General features: G+C 35.9%; 1 protein-coding gene across 1 annotated transcript in view; it reads right to left on the bottom strand.

Moving 5' to 3' along the window:
• Nucleotides 1-22347, bottom strand: part of AP1AR (adaptor related protein complex 1 associated regulatory protein) — a 40192-nt gene that overhangs the window by 14867 nt on the left and 2978 nt on the right. Inside the window, exons 2-3 of the mRNA XM_008689434.2 lie at nucleotides 3138-3186; nucleotides 1312-1338 (exon numbers count right to left, since the gene is read on the bottom strand). Of these exons, the coding sequence (XP_008687656.1) occupies nucleotides 1312-1338; nucleotides 3138-3186 (76 nt within the window). The remainder of the gene's footprint in view (nucleotides 1-1311; nucleotides 1339-3137; nucleotides 3187-22347) is intronic.

Raw genomic sequence — 22347 nt, 5'->3', positions numbered from 1 at the left:
ATTTGGCAGAAATTTTACTGGGAAACAAAAGGCTAAGCTAGTTTTTCAAATGTGTTCTACCAGATGAAAATAAATATGTATTATTGTTTTTGTTTTTAAAGATTTTATTTATTTAGTTGACAGAGAGACAACCAGCGAGAGAGGGGAACACAAGCAGGGGGAGTGGGAGAGGATGAAGCAGGCTCATAGCGGAGGAGCCTGATGTGGGGCTCGATCCTATAACGCCGGGATCACGCCCTGAGCCGAAGGCAGATGCTTCACTACTGCGCCACCCAGGCGCCCCAGTATTATTGTTTTAAAAAAGGATTTATACCCAAATTATTTGGGAAATGCTAAGTTGAATAGGTTTAAATAATTTTCTTAACAGTTCCTTAACAGTTTCTTTAATAGTTCTTCTTAGAAGCTTTAATGTGCTAATTTACATTCTGAGATTAGTATTCTGTACACACTATGGGAAACGTTGGGCTAAAAAACAATTTAAATTTGTTTGATACATTTTCCTCTTTCCTTAGGAAACAAAAAGTGACAAAATCCAGAGCTTGCAGTGTTCTTCCAGTAGAACTCATTTTAGAGTTGTATAAAGCAGGCCCAAGGGGGGCTCAGTAACTTGTACAAACTCATATAATGAGTTTAGTGAAGCTGAAACTTATGTCACAGACCAAAACTCTTCTAACTATAACCAGTGCATTAGAAATATGCACTGCATTTCGCTAATTCTAAACCGTATTTTTTTCCTATTTTCATATATCTGTACTTGGAATGCATCTTACATTTAAGTTTTAGATGAGATGAAATACAAAAAATCAACAAAAAGAATAACTGTTAAAAAAGATATTGGCTAGCATCAGTAGGTGATTGTAGAATGGACATGTATAAATTCCACCCTGAGATATCTATGAAAACTATGGTTAAAGAACGGATCTATCCTGGATTGTTGAGGAATTTTACCTACCTAATGGCAAGAGGTTAGAAATATCCCTTTTTAAAGGTTCCTTGAGTTCTACAGCATGCTTTACAATATTATATATAAATACACACACACACACACACTTACATATATATAATACATGAAACTAATATATAAAACTATATATGCCATATATATAATATACATTATATATGAGAAAATTCTTAATTATATGCTAATATAAATTAGTAAAAGGACATAAGAACCTAAAAAGTAAAAATAAAAACCAAAAGATAAAAATTCTAAAAGAAAAGAAAAGAAAATTTTTAAAAAATAATTCCTAGAATTAATGAGATGACTCATGAAAACAAATATGGGTTTTGTACTATTGTGGAAATACTTACTTCATCACTTTCTACTAGATTCTCAAACTGAAAGAACAAGAAAGTTAAGTGTTAGGAGGGATATTTGTCTAAGGTACATATCTCAGAAAAAACTCACTTTTTTCACTTTGAAAATAATATACCTTTATATTTTTAAGATATTTGAGTCATGTGTCCCTTTATACACTAGTTCATTTGATATATCCAACAATCTGGTAAGATAGCCAAGATAAGCATATACCGTTACTTATAATTTTATATGAAAAAAAGGAGAATTACAACAATTTTCATCATAAATCAGAAATTTTTTAAAACTTATAAATTAAAACTTTCACCTGGATTACTTCATATGGGTGTTTTAAACCCACACTACCAGTTTCCATTTGAGTTCAGAACAAATTTAATGTCATAAGAAGGAGAATTTACTCAAGAAACAGGGACTTCGAAGATACCCAAATAATAATTTCTCTTATAATGTTTATATTTATTCATGTACTCATTCATTTAACTATTTACTGAAAATCTGCCAGATGGTAGTCACTATTCCCAAATACAGTGTCCTTCTACAGATAGGAACATAAACTATTTGATGATGATGATGTGATAAACACTATTATGTAAAATGACTGGATGAAAGTCATTACTACTAAATTATATTACTAAAATGTGTATTTTAAATATAAATAATTGGATAAATAACCACTGAAAGAAAAAAATTTTACCGTTAACATTTTTATTATTATTATTATTATTTTTTAAAGATTTTATTTATTTATCTGACAGAGAGAGAGACAGCCAGTGAGAGAGGGAACACAAGCAGGGGGAGTGGGAGAGGAAGAAGCAGGCTCACAGCAGAGGAGCCTGATGTGGGGCTCGATCCCAGAATGCTGGGATCACGCCCTGAGCCGAAGGCAGACGCTTAACAACTGCGCCACCCAGGTGCCCCAACATTTTTATTATTTAAAGATCAAGAAAACAGTGAATTCAAAAGCTTTAGAAAGACAAGAGTTTAAAGAGACGACTTAAAATTATTTAAATTATCTTGAACTTTTTTGTGTGTGATTTAAAAAAAAACTAGTTTCTGGTTTATATGCTTCCTTATTTAACATAGAAGGCGGTTAAGTGCAGTGTTCAATCCTTGAAGCCAGGCAGCTTGGGACTGGAATTAGGTTCTGCCACTTAAGGGGCTGTGTAACAAAGCCCAACTTCTTCATCACCTGTCTAACTAAGCCTCTGATTCTCACCCATAAAATGGGATGAATGCCACCCGTTCAACAACTGTATTCAGAATTATGTATACAACCGTATTAAGAATTATGTCGATGACATTTATAAACTGTATGTGGAGTAGGTGGTACACAGCAGGAGCTGAAGAGATTCTATTATCTATTTTACATACAAAGAATAAGCAACTCAGTGATTCATATTGTAGAGCTGCTTAACATCAGCTTTCTGCTTTGATCCTTCTACACCTCTCTACTGGGGCAGGCCAATCATCTATCTCTAGAACCACTGCCTACTGAGCCATTGTAACTGCTAGAAGAGTACCCCCTCTCTGAATCGTGCAGGGTGGAAAAAAAGACAAAAACAAAAACACCACTTCTTAAGTAGAAACAGCAATTCTATTAGAAGAACACTATTAGAAGAACAATTCTATTAGAAGAAGAAATTAATCTGCAAACTTTTCCCCATTCACCCCTCCCCTCATCACCCCAATTCTTTCCCTCTTCACTAGCATCAATCATACTGAAATATAAAAAGTCCATACTAAATTTAATGAAAAGAAAAATGTCCTTTCTGCCCTCCTGAAGGTACTTTCATCCAATCAGATTCGTGACTCTACTCACCTCTATAGTTAGGTGCTCACCTCTTGAGCATGTTCTAAAATACTTGGATCTGGGAAGAAAAACAGAAAAACTTAAGAAAAATCACAATTAATACTAAAACTGAGCCAATATAATAGCATAAAAACATTTCCATAAAAATATTTTCCAGTTTCAAACTAAGTTATGATTTTAAAAGTATTCAACCAATATTTTTCTACTGATATTTACTAAACCTGTAATAAATTTATTGTATTTACTACATAGAACAGAATACAATTAAGTTTTAAAATTTATCTCATTATTTTTACTGTATCAAGGAAAGTATCCCGTTAAAATACTGACATGTGAAATAATGTGAGAGTATGTTTCCAATTTTCTTAAACATATGCAAAACAACAAAAATCTGAAAAGATATATGCCAATATGATAAGAGTGGTTATCTCTAGATGGTAGAATCCCATGTTCATACAAAGGTAGGTGCTTTTTATTCTTTCCATGCCCATACAAATTTTAATCATTCTCTTCTGTGCCTATTAGTGAAATTTACATGTAATCAGATAAGAAGCTCCTCTGTTAGAGCTGCTCCAAAGACATGTCCACCCTCTATTAACTCCATGTTCTCTATTATAGTAAGAAAGTTGGTTATAGGGCAGAAGCACCCAAACTTTACTACTGGAAGTGCCAAGAGATTATAAGACTTTAACTTATAATGTGGTTCCTGTTATAGCTGCTTAAATTGATGGAGGAAAGGACTTCATGCCCCCACAGAGATCAAAAGTCACACTGAGGGTTCCTGATGTGTCAGTATCTTTGGAAATACCCCTTCAAGAGATGAGAAGAATCCCGAGGTTTAGGACAGTTCAGAATGCTTTGTGAGTATTATGTGTATAGGTATGTGTGGAGGGGCATACAGGTTTAGTGAAAGCGAATGCTATATTAACATGATTACCTTTTTATTGTTATAAAGAACAAAAAGAACAATGAAATCGTAGGTCTGATTTTTAGTACAATCTTTATTTACTAACAGATGCAAAGCAGTTTTATTGCGCATTAAGAGATCATTAGTAAAAAACAGAGGACTTAGTAATGTCATTTCACGAATCTAATAATTTATGGAACATATCTAGTACAAACAAAATACCCTTAATTCTATAAGCATCTAGTTGTCCCACTCTTCTATTTCCCAATTTCTCAGACAAAAACAGAAATGAGTTGAGCCTTCAAATTGCACTGTGTTCTGGCATTAGGATTCATGCTTAAAGTACTATATGTTCTCTCCCTATAACCATCACTCTCTTCCCTGAATGAAGAAATCTGTCTCTGATTAATCTATTTCTTCTTCCAGGTTTACTGAATGATGTAGCTGAATAATGAAATAAAGTTCAGTAATACTAAGTATCTCAGTATAAACCATCAGAGTGACTTCACTGCTGAAGCAAAACCTCAAGCCAAGTGGTACAAACCAAGGGAAGTAATTATTGCACTACATTTATATTAGATGGCAGAGCACTGTGTTCTATTCCAATTATACACGGATACATGTCTGGTCTTAGAAATCCAAGGTGTTGGCTATGGTAAATGTCTCACTTTTCTGTCCCTTTTATCCACATCTAACTACAGTAAGGATGATCATGGTCTTGCATGACTCTGTCTGATTATCTGACCAAACTAGATCATAGCCAACCCCCAGACCTCATTTGATTGATTCAGGGATATATGGAAAAAGAGAGATAATATTTTCCTGAGAGCTCTAGGGTGGTGCTAGGAGTTAAGTTTCTGAAAATCTGCAAAGAGAGGATTGAAATCAATCAAACGATGTTCTGACAGTGTTGACGTCATCCCTAAGAACCAGCTACATCCCTACTTTGCCCATGGTTTGGTTAGTAGTTGAGAAACCTAGTATCCTTAAAAGAAATTCTACCTTTTGCCTAAGATAGCTTGATCTGGATTTCTGTCCCCAAAACCAAAGTCCTGACCAATAAATAAACATGAGTCTATATGATAGAATGGCAAAAGAACAAACAGAAAAAAAACAAAAACAAAAAACTAAAACCAAAACAAAACAATTGAAATGGAAGTTAAACAGAAAAGCACAGTAAGTGAAAAAATATTTAAGCTTTCCTTTTTTAGATAGACTAGATTGAGATCTTATTATTCACAAAGGGCATATATTGGCTCCTACTATAATAAATGCCAAAATTATATTAATAGATTAAAGTAAATACTCAATTTGGCAAACTCAGGGGCAACATTTTTTATTAGAAGAGCTTTATCCTGGGATTTATCTGAAACGAAGTTGATACACATTTTAAAAGTAATTAGAAAGCCAGCTGTTTGAAAGGAGCATTTCAGATTTCACAGAGCTCTCCATTACTTAAGCAGTAAATGAAAGAAATTAAAACTAAAAGCTTTTCGTATTGTTGGACACTTAAAATCCCAATAATTTGGAATATAACTTTTTCAGTGTTTCCTGTAATACACTGCCCTGATGTTTTGTATTTTCTACCTCACAGTTTTGTTCTAGAGTAAGGAGTGAGCCTCTTGGCAATTCTCTCCTACTTACTTCTAGGTATAGATGAAAATACAAGTGAAAGGTAAGCAGAACAATGGAGGAGAAGGGAAAAAAGTACTTGTTTATTAAATGTGGCCTCAAGTGTTTATATTTTTATTTCATAAATATTTATTGAATACCTAACTAAGTGCCTGGCACAGCTCTAAAGTGCTGGCAATACAACTGTCAATAAAACAGGTAAAAAAACCTGCCACCTTGCAGCTAAGATTCTTGGGAATGAATCACAATAAGCAAATACATAAATGATCAGGTGGTGGGAAATGCTATGAAAAAATAAATACCTCAGAGTAAGCAAAAATAGTGACCAGGAGAGGGAAGTTATTTTATATAGTGTAGTCAGGGCAGGTCTTTCTGTTAAACCAAAATTGGAACAAAGGCTCCCAAGGCTATGACAAAGTCAGCTAGCTAGATAACTGGAGGAAAAGAATTCTGAGAAGATAGACGAACACAAAAGCTATGAGGCAAAATTGTGCTTGGCATACTCTAAGTAAGTGGGGGACCTGACTGGCTGGAGTGGAGGAGAGAGATAAGGTCTGAGAAACAGCCAGGGTCTTTGGGCCTTTGTTGGCCATGGGAAGGGTTTTGGAGTTTATTCTCAATAGTTGAGAATTCACAGAAGAGATTTCAGTCTTCCACATTCACTTTTTTTTTAAGCTGTTATTATGAAAATTTTCAAATACACACCAAGTAGAGAGGAAAGCATCATAAACCTCCTTGTACCCATCACCCTACTTAAAAAGTTACCATTTTCCCAATCTTACTCCTACAACTCCCTTCTTTTGTTTTGGTAGAGTATCTTAAAGCAAATCCCAGACATGTTATCTTACCCTTACTTCAGTTAATCTCTATTTATTAAGAACCTTTTTTTTCAACCTAGCCACATTACCACCTAACAAAATTAAAAACCATTTCTTAATATTATCTAATAGCCAGTCTGTATTTCAATCTCCCTATCTTTCTATACATGATTTGGTCGAATCAGATTTCCAACAAGGTCTACACACTGCATTTGCTTGTTGGGACCCGTAAACCTCTTTTAGTCTGTAACAGCCCTCCTTGTTGCACCATCACCTTTTTTCATGCCCTGATTTGTTGGAGAAATTGTGTCATTTGTCCTGTAGAATTTCTCACTTCCTAGGTTTGGCTGACTTTTTTTTCTCTTGGTGTTGTTTTCTTCCTCTATTCTCTGTATTTCCTATGTACTGACAATTTGATTTAAACTGAGTGCAGTTTTTTGGTTTTTTTTTTAAGGCAAGAACCCTTCATATGTGGTACTTGCTATTGAACCAAATTATGAGGAATTTTATTTTTGTCTGCCTTACTTTTACTGACGCTAAGAATGATCTGTAGGTTCAGGTATGGTCAGCGTACTTCATCCATTATAAAGCTTCCCATCACTCTTTTACCAAATGGTTTCAGCATCCACTGCTAATCATTGCTTAGCTCCATTATTTCACGATATGGTACAAAATCATGATTTTCTAAATCTACCATTCTTTAAGAACCTATTAGCTGTATAAGAACTTCACTGGAAGATCCTGAACAGACTATCTGATATAAACTGAAAGAGGCCAGTTAGGAATCTTTTGTAATGGTACAACAGAGAAATGATGGTAGCTTGGATCATCGAGTTGAGGTTGTAAGAACCAGATCTGAAGAAATGAATGACAGAATTTGCGGATGAATTAGTTGTAGGAGTGTATCTAAAAAGGAAGAATCAAGGATGTATCCTAAGTTTTTGTCCCGAACAACTAGGAGAATGAGAAGTTGCCATTTACTAAGATGAAAAAGGCTAGGAAAGGAGTGGACTGGTGTTTTTAGATGCCTTAAGCTTGACATCCACGCATAGGTAAGAGGCTGGATGTGAGTCCTCTATTCAAATTCCAAGTCTAGCACAGTAAGATAAACACCAGTCCAAAACCCCCTTATACTTTCTGTAATTAACGCTGGGGCTACTTCTCAATTCCAGATCTTTAAGAACACCACTCTTTTCTTCTTGGCTTCAAACCCAGGAAATTCATCTTTGTTTTTTTTTCCTATCTCAAGGAAGGTTTTCTGTAAACAAAGATGCAATGCCAGCAATTTTTCCTCTCCCATACATCTGCCTCATGTTATTACTAATACATACACATGGCTATTGTTTCTAAGAATTTTACTTCCCATCACTATGGAGAAACAGAAGTATAGGTTATTCCTGGGAGAGGAAGAATGAGTTATATCCCAAAAAGTAGAAATACAAGAAACAAAAATTAAAATTATAAAAGCAATATACCATTAATGCACCTTGACAAGCTAAATTACCTTAAAGAATGGCTCCTGGGTTTTGAGATTTAAGTAAAGAGAAGTAGTTAACATCTAAAAGAATACATTAAAGTAGAGGAGATGGAAGTACCAGAAGCAGAGAACCAAATGTTAGCAGAGTTAATCCAAAGCCTATCTGTAGAAGAGTCCCTGGTTCAAGGAACTGATCTGTCTGGCTCCAATGGTAGGCAGTGCTCCCAGGTGATGGATTATTTGAATTGCCTAACTAATTTTTTCTCTATCTATACTAAGAAATTCCACCCCATTATTCTTCACTCACAGTGAAAGAATGTCCTTAACTGAAGATACAAGTACTGTGCAGTTCCTGGACAGTTATATTTCACATTTTTAATTACCAAATATGCCTTCTGGTTTTCTCTATTTGACCCAATAAAGCTTGTTGGGGCTAATGTAGAACATGGAATCAGCCATAATACTTGGCTTGCTAAAATGTAACATAGAGGCCACTGGCAGCGAGGGAAGGTTTCGGAGAAGGGCGTAGACCTTTGGAATGCTGAGGTCTGCTTGACCACTCTGTCAAAGGAATTCCACGGGGAAAGTTAACTTCACCAAAGCTTTCTTAGCCCAAACAGCCGCCCTGTGATCGAAGATATGTAGGCATTGTCCCTCAGGCTATGTTTAGCAGAACTTGTAGAACACGCAGATTAGCATATTGTATCTTTCCCATAAACAGATCCTTCTAGTTCCAGTAAGACCCCTTGTCACAGGTCACATGCTTGAGAAACAGTGATAAGGATTTGTGATTATCCTGAAAGACCAATAAAAGTGGGAGCAAAGAAGGGCAAAGGGTCTTCCTCTCTGAGCATTGACCCCCTTGCCTTCTCCTTTCACAGCAAAGTCTGGAGTAATCTTTCATCCGTCGGTACAGGGATTGCTGGCCATTCTCCTGGCGAAAGCTGGGGGCAGGAGTGTGGGACAAGGAGAAATCACCTACGTGATTGTTCAAACAAAATTACTATGTGTTAATGGAACAACAGAATTAGCCATAGGAAAAACCACAGGACTTGTCTTATTCAGGTCTCCCAAGTCCTGTGCAGTAATATTTCATTACAGCACATAGGTCCTAGCTGAGAGTATTTTCCTCAAGAATTAAGTTTTAGTTGTGTATAAGTGGCACCATTAAAAAAGAACAGAGGAAAATGAGATAAAAAGAAACTGGATCAGTCTAAAACCAGAAATTCGGTATCAACTGATTAAACTACACTTTCAACAACCTTTGATCAAAGTTAAATCTTAGAAGGAAAGATTAAAAACAAAATGATTAAAAGTAGCAATGTCTATTCCAAAGGCCTGACTCTTGATTACTTTGTTTAGAGAAATAACATTTTGCTTTCTTGAATTCGAAAAAAATGTTTTATTGACTTGAAGCTTCCCAGTATACATAATGTTATAAAAACCAAAGCATAATAAGCTATTACTGTAATGGAGAGCAAAAACAGATGAACATTCATTGAGTGCTAACAACGGGCCAGGTACTATAATGTATGTATGAACTTAGGTTTTGGTGTTTTTTTTTTTTAATGAACTTAGTTTTTACATGTATTTTTATATACATTTCTACAATATTTCTACGAGGTGCTGTAATCTTGCAGATCTGCACTGTTCAATATGGTAGCCACTAGCCAGGTGTGGCTATCGAGCACCTGAAATGTGGCTAGTCTGAATTAAAAATTCTGTATGAATATTTCAAATAGATACTGGCTTTTAAAGACTTTAGTACCAAACAAACCAACCAACCAAAAAACACAAAAAAAGTAAAATGATCTAACTCCAATAACTAAGCTCTTTTCAACATATATCCATGATCAATTCCTCCTCCATCCAAGTTCAATTGATCATAGTTCTTCAGTTGAAAACACTGATCTGCATGTTCCAATACTATATGTGCAGCTTAGGATCTAAATGTATGCAGATTTTATACGTAACACTGCTTACATACATGCTTTTAGTATTACTCATAAAGCATTTGCTTTACTATTCATAAAAAGTTCTTCACTAAATATTAGGGGTAAATAAACCTGATGACATTTAAAATTATAAGAAAATCTGGTCTAATACTTTAACTTCTTAAGAATCTAAAAATAAAGAATAGCCATCCTACTTTTGCAGAACTATTGTTAGCATATAAGTGGGTCATGTTGTACAAAGTTCCCTAATTTCACTAAAAAAATTGAAGTAAATCAGTACAGAACAATTTAAGATTTTTCATTATGTAAACATAACTGCTTAAAAAAATAGGCAGCTAAAAACCGTATTATCTGTTCTCATATTTGTAACTTTCCACTAAAGCTACTGAATCTCAAATTCATTTCATTTTTAACAATAAAACTCCAAGAGAAAACTCCCAAGCTCATACAGACCAGAAATTTTTGGAGGAGTGAACGTTGAAGTATCAGAGAAAACAACAGGAGAAAATGGCAACCGTAAATCTAGGAAGGCATCCACTTCCCACCCTGGGGCAAAAATCAATTAATATTATTACTGACAGGAGACTGATGTACACCTGTGATAGTTGAGATAAAAAAGGAAAAAAGTGAGTCTCTGAACTAGACACAATACATATAAGTATCTCTAATAATACATATTTAGTTCTAACAGCTCTGTTTTAGTAAATCAGCCATTCTTACACTTTGGCATGTAACAATCACCTTGTTAAAAAATGAAGATTCCTGAGCTCCCCCTCAGGTTGATTTCCAGATCCTGGATATTATATTCTGTTCTACTCATCTATTCATCTAGCCTTGGACCATACAACAGGGTTTTGATTATTAGAACCTATCTGATAAGGCAAGTCACCTTCCTCAAAATTTGCAAGCTCTTTTCGGTTTCTTGTTCTTTCATAAAACTTGCTGGAATCAGCTTGTGAAGTTCAGTGCAACTGTCAAAATTGCACTCCATTCTTATCTTTCTATCCATAAACATGGCATTATCCTCCACATATTTCTGGGTTTTGTTTTTAAATGTTGTTTTGGTTTTTTTTTTTTAACTTTTTTTTTTTTAAAGATTTTATTTATGAATTTGACAGAGACAGCCAGCGAGAGAGGGAACACAAGCAGGGGGAGTGGGAGAGGAAGAAGCAGGCTCCCAGCGGAGGAGCCTGACGTGGGGCTCGATCCCAGAACGCTGGGATCATGCCCTGAGCCGAAGGCAGACGCTTAACAACTGCGCCACCCAGGCGCCCCTAAATGTTGTTTTGGTTTTACACATCTATTGTTGATTTATTCCTTGTTTATGTTTTTCACTGCTAACATGAAAAATAATTTTTAAAATATGTATTATTTGTTGCTGGAATATATGAATACAATAAAGTTTTAGTATAAATATTAGACAGCATCCACATTGATAGGGAAAAATATCGGACAATACCAAGTGTTAGGAAGTAGAACACTGAAAACTCACTGTTGGTAAAAGTATAAGCTGGTAAAATTACTTTGAAAAGTTTGACATTTTCTAATAAATTTGAAGATGTCAGCTATTCAATTCATTCCTACAGCAATTTCATTCCTAGGTATAGGTACCTGAAGAATTTCTTATAAACATATACAGAGTGTCATTTCTAAGAATGTTAACTGAAGTAGTTTGTAATAGCAAAAAAACCCTCAAAATAATCTATATGCTCATCAACAAGAGAATAGATTAATTATAGCCTATTTATACAATGACACACTACACAGAAGCATAAATGAATGAACCAGAACTGCATGGATGAAAGTGGAAATTTTGAATACTCCAGCTAAGAATTAAAACCTGCAAATAACTAATTGATCGATGTTTACTATATTCAGAGTGACTACAGGGGAATAAAACTTCCCTTCAAGTTAGGAGTGAACTTAGGCCCACATAAGAAGTTGCTCCTGCAAGTGTCAGGAACCATGTGACTCAGAGAGAAATGAGTGGAGATAAATGCATAAAGAATAAGGGAAAGCATGAATGTTTGCAATTAAATTTGAGTCAAGGTTAGAAATGATGACAGGTTGGACTATAGTGGAGTCAGTGAGAGAAATGGATAAAGAAACATTTAGAAAATAAAAATCATCTGGGTGGGGGATGGACTGGAAAATGACATGATGGAGAGGACAGTCAGAATCCTAATGGGGACATAATATGAAAGCAGCAGGAGTCAAGAATGAAAGTACAAGAGAAAAAATAAATGTGGCAAATCCAAGGCATAAGACTTAAATGCCAGGGTGAAAAGAATAAAGAACTAAGTGATGTGAGAAGCTGGAAGAGTCCTCTAGGAATACACCAGTATCACAAAAAATAAAGCTGAGCTGTAAAGAAAATGGTTAAAGTTACATCATGTGTGCATTTAATTTTTATGAATTCAGCCATATGTCCTGGAGGGAAAGGGGAAGTTAGAAATAATGTGGGCAACAATCTACTATTCTAAGCAGGCGAGTGGGAGAGGAAGCAGCAGGCTCCCAGCAGAGGAGCCTGATGTGGGCTCAATCCCATAACGGCAGGATCACGCCCTGAGCTGAAGGCAGACGCTTAACAACTGAGCCACCCAGGTGCCCCATAAGAGCATATATATTCAGTCATATAATTATGGTGAAAGCTGAGCTGCTGAAACAAAGCAGCTCCAAAAACAATGATTTAAAGAAAATAGTAGGTTATTTTTCTTCTTCCCTACAGTCTAGAGCTCCCCAAAGTCATCCACGGACATTCATTTGTACATAATCCTTATATCCCTTATGTCTCTAAACAAAGTAAAGTTTCTGTATATTCATTCTACTACTGCCAAAAATGTTAAAGTGGACTCAAACACGTAAAGGACATTAAAGAGGGAGAAAAGGCAGGCTAACATACTCTGAATGATGGGGGCACGTAAAAAAATTTGGAAGACTGGGGCACTTGGGTGGCTCAGCTGGTTAAGCTTCCACCTCTTGATTGGCTCAGGTCATGATCTCAGGGTCGTGGGATCCAGGCTGTAATGGGCTTCACATTCAGCAGGGAGTCTGCCTGAGATCCTCTCTCCATCTCCTTCTCCCCTCCCCACTGTGCTCTTTCTTAAATAAATAAATCTTTTTTAAAAATTTGGGAGAGTTTAAAAGTAAATGTATTACACAAGTGAAGATTCTTGCATATATATTTATCAATGTTATCAAAGCAGATATCAAGACAATCTTTCATTAATAAAATCAGTCTCATAAAGAGTAGACCAAAAATGCAGTTTTTATGCTTCTACATGTTATTTTGCACAGCAGGTACTCTTTTACACTAAAGTGACTTAACTAAAAGAGAAGTGAAAAAATTTCACAAATCCTACATTGGTATTATTCCTTTTTTTCATACTCTTCTATATGTTAAAATAAAATAGGGCAGTCTTTCCCTACATCTTCTGTTTAACATTATAAACAAACAATGAAGAACCATGGTAAATTGTTCCAAAGTGTATTAAAAATTAAAAGCTTCCCAAGACTTTTTTTTCTGAACAAAAGATTGGAAAGGTTACAAATCAGATGCCCTGCAAAAGCTATTATAATAAAGATGATAGACATATCATTTTTCAATTATTATCAAATACTTCAATGAAGGTTTAATAATTCAAATCTCAAGGGATGATCCATCAGTAGATTTTCCAGGTAGGGACAGCATCAACATAGGTGATTTTTAATTTAAAGATTTTTATTTATTTGTCAGAGAGAAAGAGCACACAAGCAGGTGGAGTGGTAGGCAGAGGGAGAAGCAGGCTCCTCGCTGAGCAGGGAGCCTGATGCAGGAGTCGATCCCAGGACCCTTGGATCACGACTTAGGCCAAAGGCAGACACTTAACTGACCGAGCCACCCAGGCGTCCCAACATAGGTGATTTTAATAAAGTAATACTATTTACTGTTTATTAAGTCCCTTATTAATGAAGGCAAATTTAGGAAGAATGGATGTTTAGAAAATTTATTTTCTGCCTTGGAAGAGAAAGACAACTCTTTCTACTAAACATGTTTAAGACAGAAAACCTGGGTTAAAAAAAGGTCACTGCCCTTTATTTAAAGTTTTTAATTTCAGTTAACATAGTGGTGTATTAATTTCAGGTGTACAATATAGTGATTCAACAATTCCATACATCACCCAGTGCTCATCAGGACAAGTGCCCTTATTAACCCCCATCACCTGTGTGACCCATTCCCCCTACCTACCTCCCCTCTAGTAACTATCAGTTTGTTCTCTATAGTTAAGAATCTGTCTCTTGCTTTGTCTCTTTTTTCCCCCCTTTGCTTGCTTCTTAAATTCCACGAGTGAGATCTTATGGCATTTGTCTTTCTCTGCCTTATTTCATATAGCATTATACTCTCTAACCCCATACATGTTGTTGCAAATAGAAAAATTTCATTCTTTTATACAGCTGAATATATATATACCCCATCTTTATCCATTCATCTACAGATGCACACGAGCTGCTTCCATGATTTGACTATTGTAAATAATGTTGCTATAAACATAGGAGCACATGTATCCCTTTGAATTAGTGTTTTTGTATTTTTTGAGTAGTTACCTAGTAGTGCTGGATTGTATGGTAGTTCTATTTTTAACTTTTTGAGAAACTTCCATACTGTTTCTTTCGGTGGCTGCACCAGTTCGCACTCCCAACAACAGTGCAGTGAGGGTTCCTTTTTCTCCACATTCTTGCCAACCTGTTGTTTCTTTTGTTGATTTTAGCCATTCTGACAGGTGTGAGGTGATAGCTCATTGTAGTTGTGTAGTCTCAGTTTATTTTTACTTTCATTCTTCTGTATATGGCTGTCCAATTTTCCCAATGTCATTTGTTGAAGAGACTGTCCTTTTTCCATTGGATATTCTTTCTTGCTTTGTCGAAGATTAGTTGACCATAGAGTTGAGGGTCCACTTCTGGGGTCTCTATTCTGTTCCACTGATCTATGTGTCTGTTTTTGTGCCAGTACCACACTGTCTTGATTACAGCTTTGTAATGTAACATGAGGTCTGGAATTGTGATAACCCCAGCTTTGCTTTTCAAGGCTGCTTTGGCTACTCAGCGTCTTTTGTGGTTTCATACAAAGTTTAGGATTATGTGTTCCAGTTCTGTAAAAAATGCTATTGGTATTTTGATAGCAATTGCATTAAATGTGTAGATTGCTTTGGGTAGAATAGACATTTTGACAATATTTGTTCTTCCAATACATGAGCATAGATTATCTTTCCATTTCTTTGGTTCTTCTTGAATTTTTTTCATCAATGTTTTATAGAGTATAGGTTTTTCACCTTTGGTCAAGTTTATTCATAGGTGCTTTATTATTTTTGGTGCAATTGTAAATGGGATTTTTTTCTTATCTTTCTGTTGCTTCATTATTAGTATATAGAAATGCAATACATCTCTATACATTGATTTTTGTATCCTGAAACTTTACTGAATTCATTTATCAGTTTTAGTTTTTTTGGTGGAGTCTTTTAGATTTTCTATATATAGGATCATGTCATCTGCGAATAGTGAAAGTTTTACTTCCTCCTTACCAATCTGGAGTCTTTTTCTTTTTATTGTCTGATTTCTGTGGCTATGACTTCCAGTACTATGTTGAATAAAGGTGGTCTTGTCTTGTCCCTGACCAGAGGGGAAAAGCTCTCAGTTCTTCCCCAATGAGTATGTTGTTTGCTGTGGGTTTTTCATATATGGCCTTCACCATGTTGAGGTTTTCCCTCTCACTCTACTTTGTTAAAGAGTTTTTATCATGAATGGATGTTGTACTTTGTGAAATGCCTTTTCTGCATCTATTGAAATGACCATATGGTTTTATCCTTTCTCCTCCTGCGGTGATATATCACAATGATTGATTTGTGAATACTGAACCACCCTTCAACCCAGGAATAAATCCCACTTGATTGTGGTGAATGATTTTTTTTTAATATATTGTTGAATTCAGTTTGCTACTATTTTGTTGAGGGCTTTTGCATCTATGTTCATCAGAGATATTGGCGTGTAGTTCTCTTTTTTGGTGGCACCTTTATCTGGTTTTGATATCAGTTTAATGCTGGCCTCATAGAATGAATTTGGAAGTTTTCCTTCCTTTCTATTTTTTTGGACTAGTTTGAGAAGAGGTAATAATTCTTTAAATGTTTGGTAGAATTGCCCTGTGAAGCCATATGGTCCCTGGACTTTTGTTTGTTGGGAGTTTTATTTTATTACTGATTAATTTCTTACCTGGTAATTGGTCTGTTCAAATTCTCTATTTCTTCCTGCCTCAGCTCTGGTAAATTATACATTTCAAGAAATTTATCCATTTCTTCTGGGTTGTCCAATTTGTTGACATATAATTTTTCATAATATTCTGACAACTGTTTGTACAAATTCTCTTCTCATTTGTGATTTTTTTGAGTCCTTTCTGTTTTTTTCTTGACGAATCTAGCTAAAGGCCTATCAATTTTATTGATTTTTTTCGAAGAATCATCTCCTGGTTTCAGTGATCTGTTCTACTGTTGTTGTTGTTAAGTTTCTATACCATTTATTTCTGCTCTAATTTTTATTAATCCTTCCTTGTGCTGGTTCTGGGTTTTGTTTGTTTTTCTTTTTTTAGCTCCTTTAGGTGCAAGATTAGGTTGTTTATTTGAGATTTTTCTTGCTTCTTGAGGTAGGCCTATATTGCTATAAACTTCCCTCTTAGAACTGCTTTTGCTGCATCTCAGAGGTTTTGGACTGTCATGTTTTCATTTTCATTTGTTTCCATGTAATTTTTTATTTCTTCTTTGATTTCTTGCTTCACTCATCCACTGTTTAGTAGCATATTATTTAACCTCCATGTATTTGTGGTCTTTCCAGACTTTTTCTTGTGGTTGATTTCTAGGTTCATAGCATTGTGTTCAAAAAAGATCCATGGTATGAAGGTCACTGCTGTTTAAAAGGGGCCAGATTTAGAGGAAATTAGTAACTAGAAGGGACTTTAGCGGTCTTTTGGTTCTCCCTTATTTGTCCTCTGTAATCTGTGTGCAGCATCTGAAATTGCTGACCATCTTCTTCTTTTAGAAACTGTTGCTACTTATGTGTCTATGATATTGAACTTTCTAATTCTAATTGAAGTTCTCTGGATTACTGAATGACAGACATATATATCTCTGTAGTTAAAATACAGAAGTGAATAAAAACTGACCCATGTACCCAAGAGGCTTAGGGTCTAATGGGGGTAGATATGCAGGAAAATTAACAACTACCATGCTCTGAGTGGCATATGTTCAGATGAGAGGCATCAAAGATCAGATGGAGGAGGAATTAGCCTGGCCCCAAGTAGTGAGAAAAAATATTTCAGGGAGTAGCAGGTACCAAAGGCAAGGGGGAATGAAAAAAGCAAGATACATTTAAGAAACATACTCATTAATTCTGTGAACAAGTATTTATTGCCTAATACTACATATTAGGCATATATAACTTGGAGCTGAGTATTCAATGGTCAGCAAAAACAGGCATGGACTCCTTCCTTTACATTGGAAGCAGAAGACAGATATTAACTAAATAATCACACTATTTCAGGTATAATAAAAACTTGAAGAAGTACTCAAAAGAAAAGGAAGATGATTCCATGATGGTGTGAGGACTTATCCCCTGAGAGTAGGAGATGGTTTGGGAAGACTTCTGTGGGAAATAATCCTTGAGCTGGCATCTAAAAGATGAGTAGGAGTTAAGTAAGTAAAATGAGAAGAAATGGATTCAAGGAAGAATGTGACACAGATGAGGCCCACAACCCCCCTTGAAACCTACATTAAACATTAATGATTTCAGTGCTTATTCTAAAAGTACAATAAGCCACTGAAGAATTTTAAGTTGTGTTTGTATCACTGATTTACATTTATGATTACTTTGATTCCAAAATACAGGATTAACTGACAAAGGTCAGGAATGGATGTGGGTGGACCCACTGGTAGTCTACCCACTCAGTCAACAAATATTTATTCAGTGCCTAATACTGGCGAGCACTGTTGCTATACTGGATATATACGAATAAACAAATAAAAGTGCCTGACCTCATGAAATTTATACTGTATTAAAGGCGAACAGACAACAAACAGTTTACAAAGTCATGGAGTGGTTAAGTGCCATGAGAGAATAAAGCAGTGTCAGAAAATGGTTAATGAGGAAGAGAGTTATTTTAACACAGGGTGTTGGAAATCTAGGCAAAAAATGAGGACAGCTTAGACTAAGGTGGCAGTGGTGAGAAAAATGGATAGGCTGAAAAACTAGGAGGTATAAAAAAAATCTGGTTTTGGGGATGGACTAAGAAATGTGGGATGATGGGCAACAGAGTCAAAGATTAGTGACTACATGCACGCTATGCTTTAAGGAAAGTATAGTAGGAGAAGAGTCTAATTCAATTTTGAAGGACTCTAACATTTAATGATTGAAGTGATGAAAATGATCATTCATAGAAGATAGGGAAGATAGATCAATTTAAATCCACTACCCAGGAAGGCAGACAGAAAATACGGTAAGTATGAAATTACAGGAGTGAAGGGAGAGCCAACAGCATCAAATGCAGCTAAAAGATCAAGTACAGTAAGCATCACTAATATCCACTGGATTATAATGGCTGTTTTGATGTTATACTGGTGGGGGGCAACAAAGGCAGCAGTAGCAGGGATAATGAACGTTAGCTTGCCTTGAAGACTGAGTAAGAAATGAGGAAATGGAGATATCAAGACAATTCTTTAGGTTGTTAAAGGGAAAGGACAGGAAGTAGGGTAGTAGCTAGGGGGAGATGCAGGAGTCTAAGTAAGGCTTAGTGTTTCTTTCTGTTTGGTTTTCAGATAGAGAGACATAAGCTCAAAAAGGTATCAGCAAGAGGGTAGAGATACAAATATATAGAAGATGGAAGGGTCTATACTAAGGCAGGGAAGATGTAGCAAGTTGGAAAGATGTAGGGGCCATTCAGAAGGTATAATCTACAGAACCTGACAACCTGGATTTGAAGGGTGATTGAAAGGGAGGAGTTTAACATGATTTTCAGGTTCATGGTTTAGGTGACTGTATACTGTTACCACTCACAAGGTAGGGCACAAAGTAGCAGAAATGGCTGGGGCTTTGCAAAAGAAAAAAAAAGAGGAAAGGCCTATGAGAAGGAAAGAAAGATGAGGTTGGCTTTGCAAACTGATTTTGAAGTTATGTTTGATACCCAAATGGAACTACTGAGTGGGCAATATGAAATTTCAGAGCTAACACTGAGATGACCAGGCTCATTAGTATGCACATAATAGGGAAAGCCATGTGTTTTCATGCCATCACCCAGGAAAAATACATTAAAGAAAACATGTATTATGGAAGAACAGAGTGAGGTTCAAAACACAGCCCTGGAGAGTCTTTGAGGTAAAATACAGAATATTCAGGAAATTCATATCCATTTAAATCTACTACTGTTTTCCTTCCTAAATTCTGAAATTTCAAGAGAAACATCTTATACGTGTCTAGTTTACAAAGCTGACAAACATGCAGAAAACTAAACTGAATCTCTCAATAATGACACTATTGATTACTATTTTAGCAACATATATTATGATAAAATATTAAATGCTCATTGGTACTCTATATGATCTTTTTTTTTAAGTGAATCAACATAAAACTAGTAGGATATGCATCTAACTCGGTCAATGAATGATTTCTTTGCCAAAGTTAGACAATCATCTAAAAGAAAAAGAAGAATAAGAGAAAACTCTGTTTTCTAAATTTTACAAGTTCAAAAATAATACTCTCTGGCTATTCATTCAACAAACACGAGACACTAAGAGTAGAGAGAGAGAAAGATAAAGCATAGTCCCTGACCTTGAGGAGCTCTCATCCCATGCTAAGGAAGATACTAAAAGTCAGCGAACTGTGGTCCATAGGCCAAATCTGGCCCACTGCCTGTTTCTGAAAGGCAAAGTTTTATTTTAACAGTCACATGCATTTGTTTACATATTGTCTGTCTTTGTACTAATAGAGCAATGTAGAGTAGTTGCCTTATGGCCTGCAAAGACTAAAATATGTATTAACTGTCCCGTTAAAGAAAAAGCTTGCCAATCCCTGTTATAAAACAGATTTAAGCCTATAGAAATATTACTTCCTCAGGGAGATAATATTGTCTCAGGGGGGTGGAGCAGGTTTCATAGAAAAAGCAATACTTAAGGATAAGTAAAAGCTCACGAAGAACAGGAAATGAAGAAATATCACACACAAAGGCAAGGATGAGAGAACACTGTATTTTAAGAAAACAGGAATGGGTATAGTTCATCTAGTATATAGCATATTGGGGATGTGGCAAATGAAAGAATGGCAGAGAATTCCCTGCCTATGCTGCCAAGCTCATGTGAGCAGGAAGTAAAATCTACAATTTTAATGGTATACACTAAGGAAAATATAATTAGAAAACACAATTAGGCTGGTAAAATGGATTATAGTTATCTCTTTTTTTGTAAGATTTTATTTATTTATTTGACAGAGATAGAGACAGCCAGCGAGAGAGGGAACACAAGCAGGGGGAGTGGGAGAGGAAGAAGCAGGCTCATAGTGGAAGAGCCTGATGCGGGGCTCGATCCCAGAACGCTGGGATCATGCCCTGAGCCGAAGGCAGACGCTTAACGACTGAGCCACCCAGGCCCCCTGGATTATAGTTATCTTGTTGGAGTTTATTTATTTAGAGAGACCATGCATGCGGGGGTTGGGGCACAGATTGAGAGGGAGAGAAAGAATCTGATAGGGCTCGATCCCATGACCCTGAGATCACGACCTGAGCCAAAATTAAGAGAAAGACACTTAACCAACTGAGCCACCCAGGTGCCCCTTGTCAGGAGTTTAAATTTGATACTACTCTCAATGAATGGAAGGTTACCATTTATCAAAAAAGTTATGAATGAGTTAAGTTTTTTGAAATTAGAATAGATTGTTTTCCTTTTAATGTTATTCCCACTGATTTGTATTCTGACATGATTTTCTGAACAAGAGAACAAAGAGTGAGATTACACTCTTTACCCCTAAACGCATAAAATCCTGAGCATAGAAATGGACGTTATGTTGCACATCTGAATGCCATGCAACTCATCATCTGTCACAGAAGGGAAAAAAGGCTGAGCAAATTAGCTGCAGGAAATGGGACACAGAGAAAGTGGTTAAGCAAGGGCATGGTATGATCCAGTATGGGTTTTAGAAAGACTAACTCCAATGACAGAAAGGGAAGATGGGACTGAAGTATGAGAGATACAAGAGGGGAGAATAGTCAAGAAGAAGGGGAGACCTGGTGATTTGAAAGACAAAGTTTAAGGCACAAGTACCAACAAAGGAAACAGGTTCAGTAAGTTAAGGAGAGATTAACATAGTTGATAAGAGAGAGGTAGAGGACTATGAAGTTGAGTTTGTAGCTTGGAAACTGTGAATGCAGCTGTTAAGGGAATGAGAGAATACGTGAAGCAGAGGAAGAAGAAATCTTGGGGGAAAGAAATATCTATTCTAGATATTTGTTAGGTATTTTAGATAGGTTGATTTGAGGAGCCTTCATATATCCAAGTGTATCCCTTTAGTTGGCAACTGAAAATATAGTGAACCTTTGAAAAGAGGTCTGTTTAGAAGACATGAGATCTGGAAGTCATGGTAGTTGAAAATCATAGGAATGTATGAAATTTCTTCAGGGTTGGGTATATGTGTGAAGGGAACTAAATAAGACAGAAAAATTTTGTATTTAATAGGCAGATAGAGTAAGAACTAGTCAGAAGATAAACAGGAAAATAATAAAAATAATGTTGCAGAGGTCAAGTGCATATTTTCAAGAAAAGAACAGTTTTATCACACAGAATAAAGAGGCAAGTTTTTCAGATGTATGCATGCGTTACCTACAAAACAAAAAGCCATGAGCCATTAGTGGTTAAGGGTAAAGGCTCTGAATTCAGAGGGACTGGGCTCAATCCCAGTTCAGCTATCTTCATCAAGTTAAACTTTCCATTCTTCAGTTTTCAATCTGTAATGTATGTAATAGTACTTATCTTCCTGACAGGATTGTGATGAGGAATAAATAAGATAAGCACAACAGAGCCAGCACATATAGGAAGTAATCGAAATGTTGGCAGCTATTACTAAAATATTTTTTACCAGGAAAGAAAATAGCAAATCACCATACACTATTCCCTAAGGGCAACTTCGCTGCTGGAGCCAAAAAGCCAACAAATGTTAAATATCAAGGATACAAAACATGATCATACCTTTATATAAAACTACAGTACATTCTAACTGGAACCACTGTGTGAAATTATATGGCAAGATTAAAATGGGAAAATACAACACAACAAAACAAATGGGTCTTCAGTTTGAGAAAAAAACTAACACCAAAATTATCTATACAAAAGATTTCTAGTACTGCCCAAGAACCGACCAGCAGGTGGAG

This window comes from Ursus maritimus, unplaced genomic scaffold (assembly GCF_017311325.1).
Source record: "Ursus maritimus isolate PB19 unplaced genomic scaffold, ASM1731132v1 scaffold_11, whole genome shotgun sequence".
NCBI lineage: Eukaryota > Metazoa > Chordata > Mammalia > Carnivora > Ursidae > Ursus > Ursus maritimus.
Note: the sequence above shows the minus strand (reverse complement) of the source record. Positions and strands in the feature narration are given on the sequence as shown.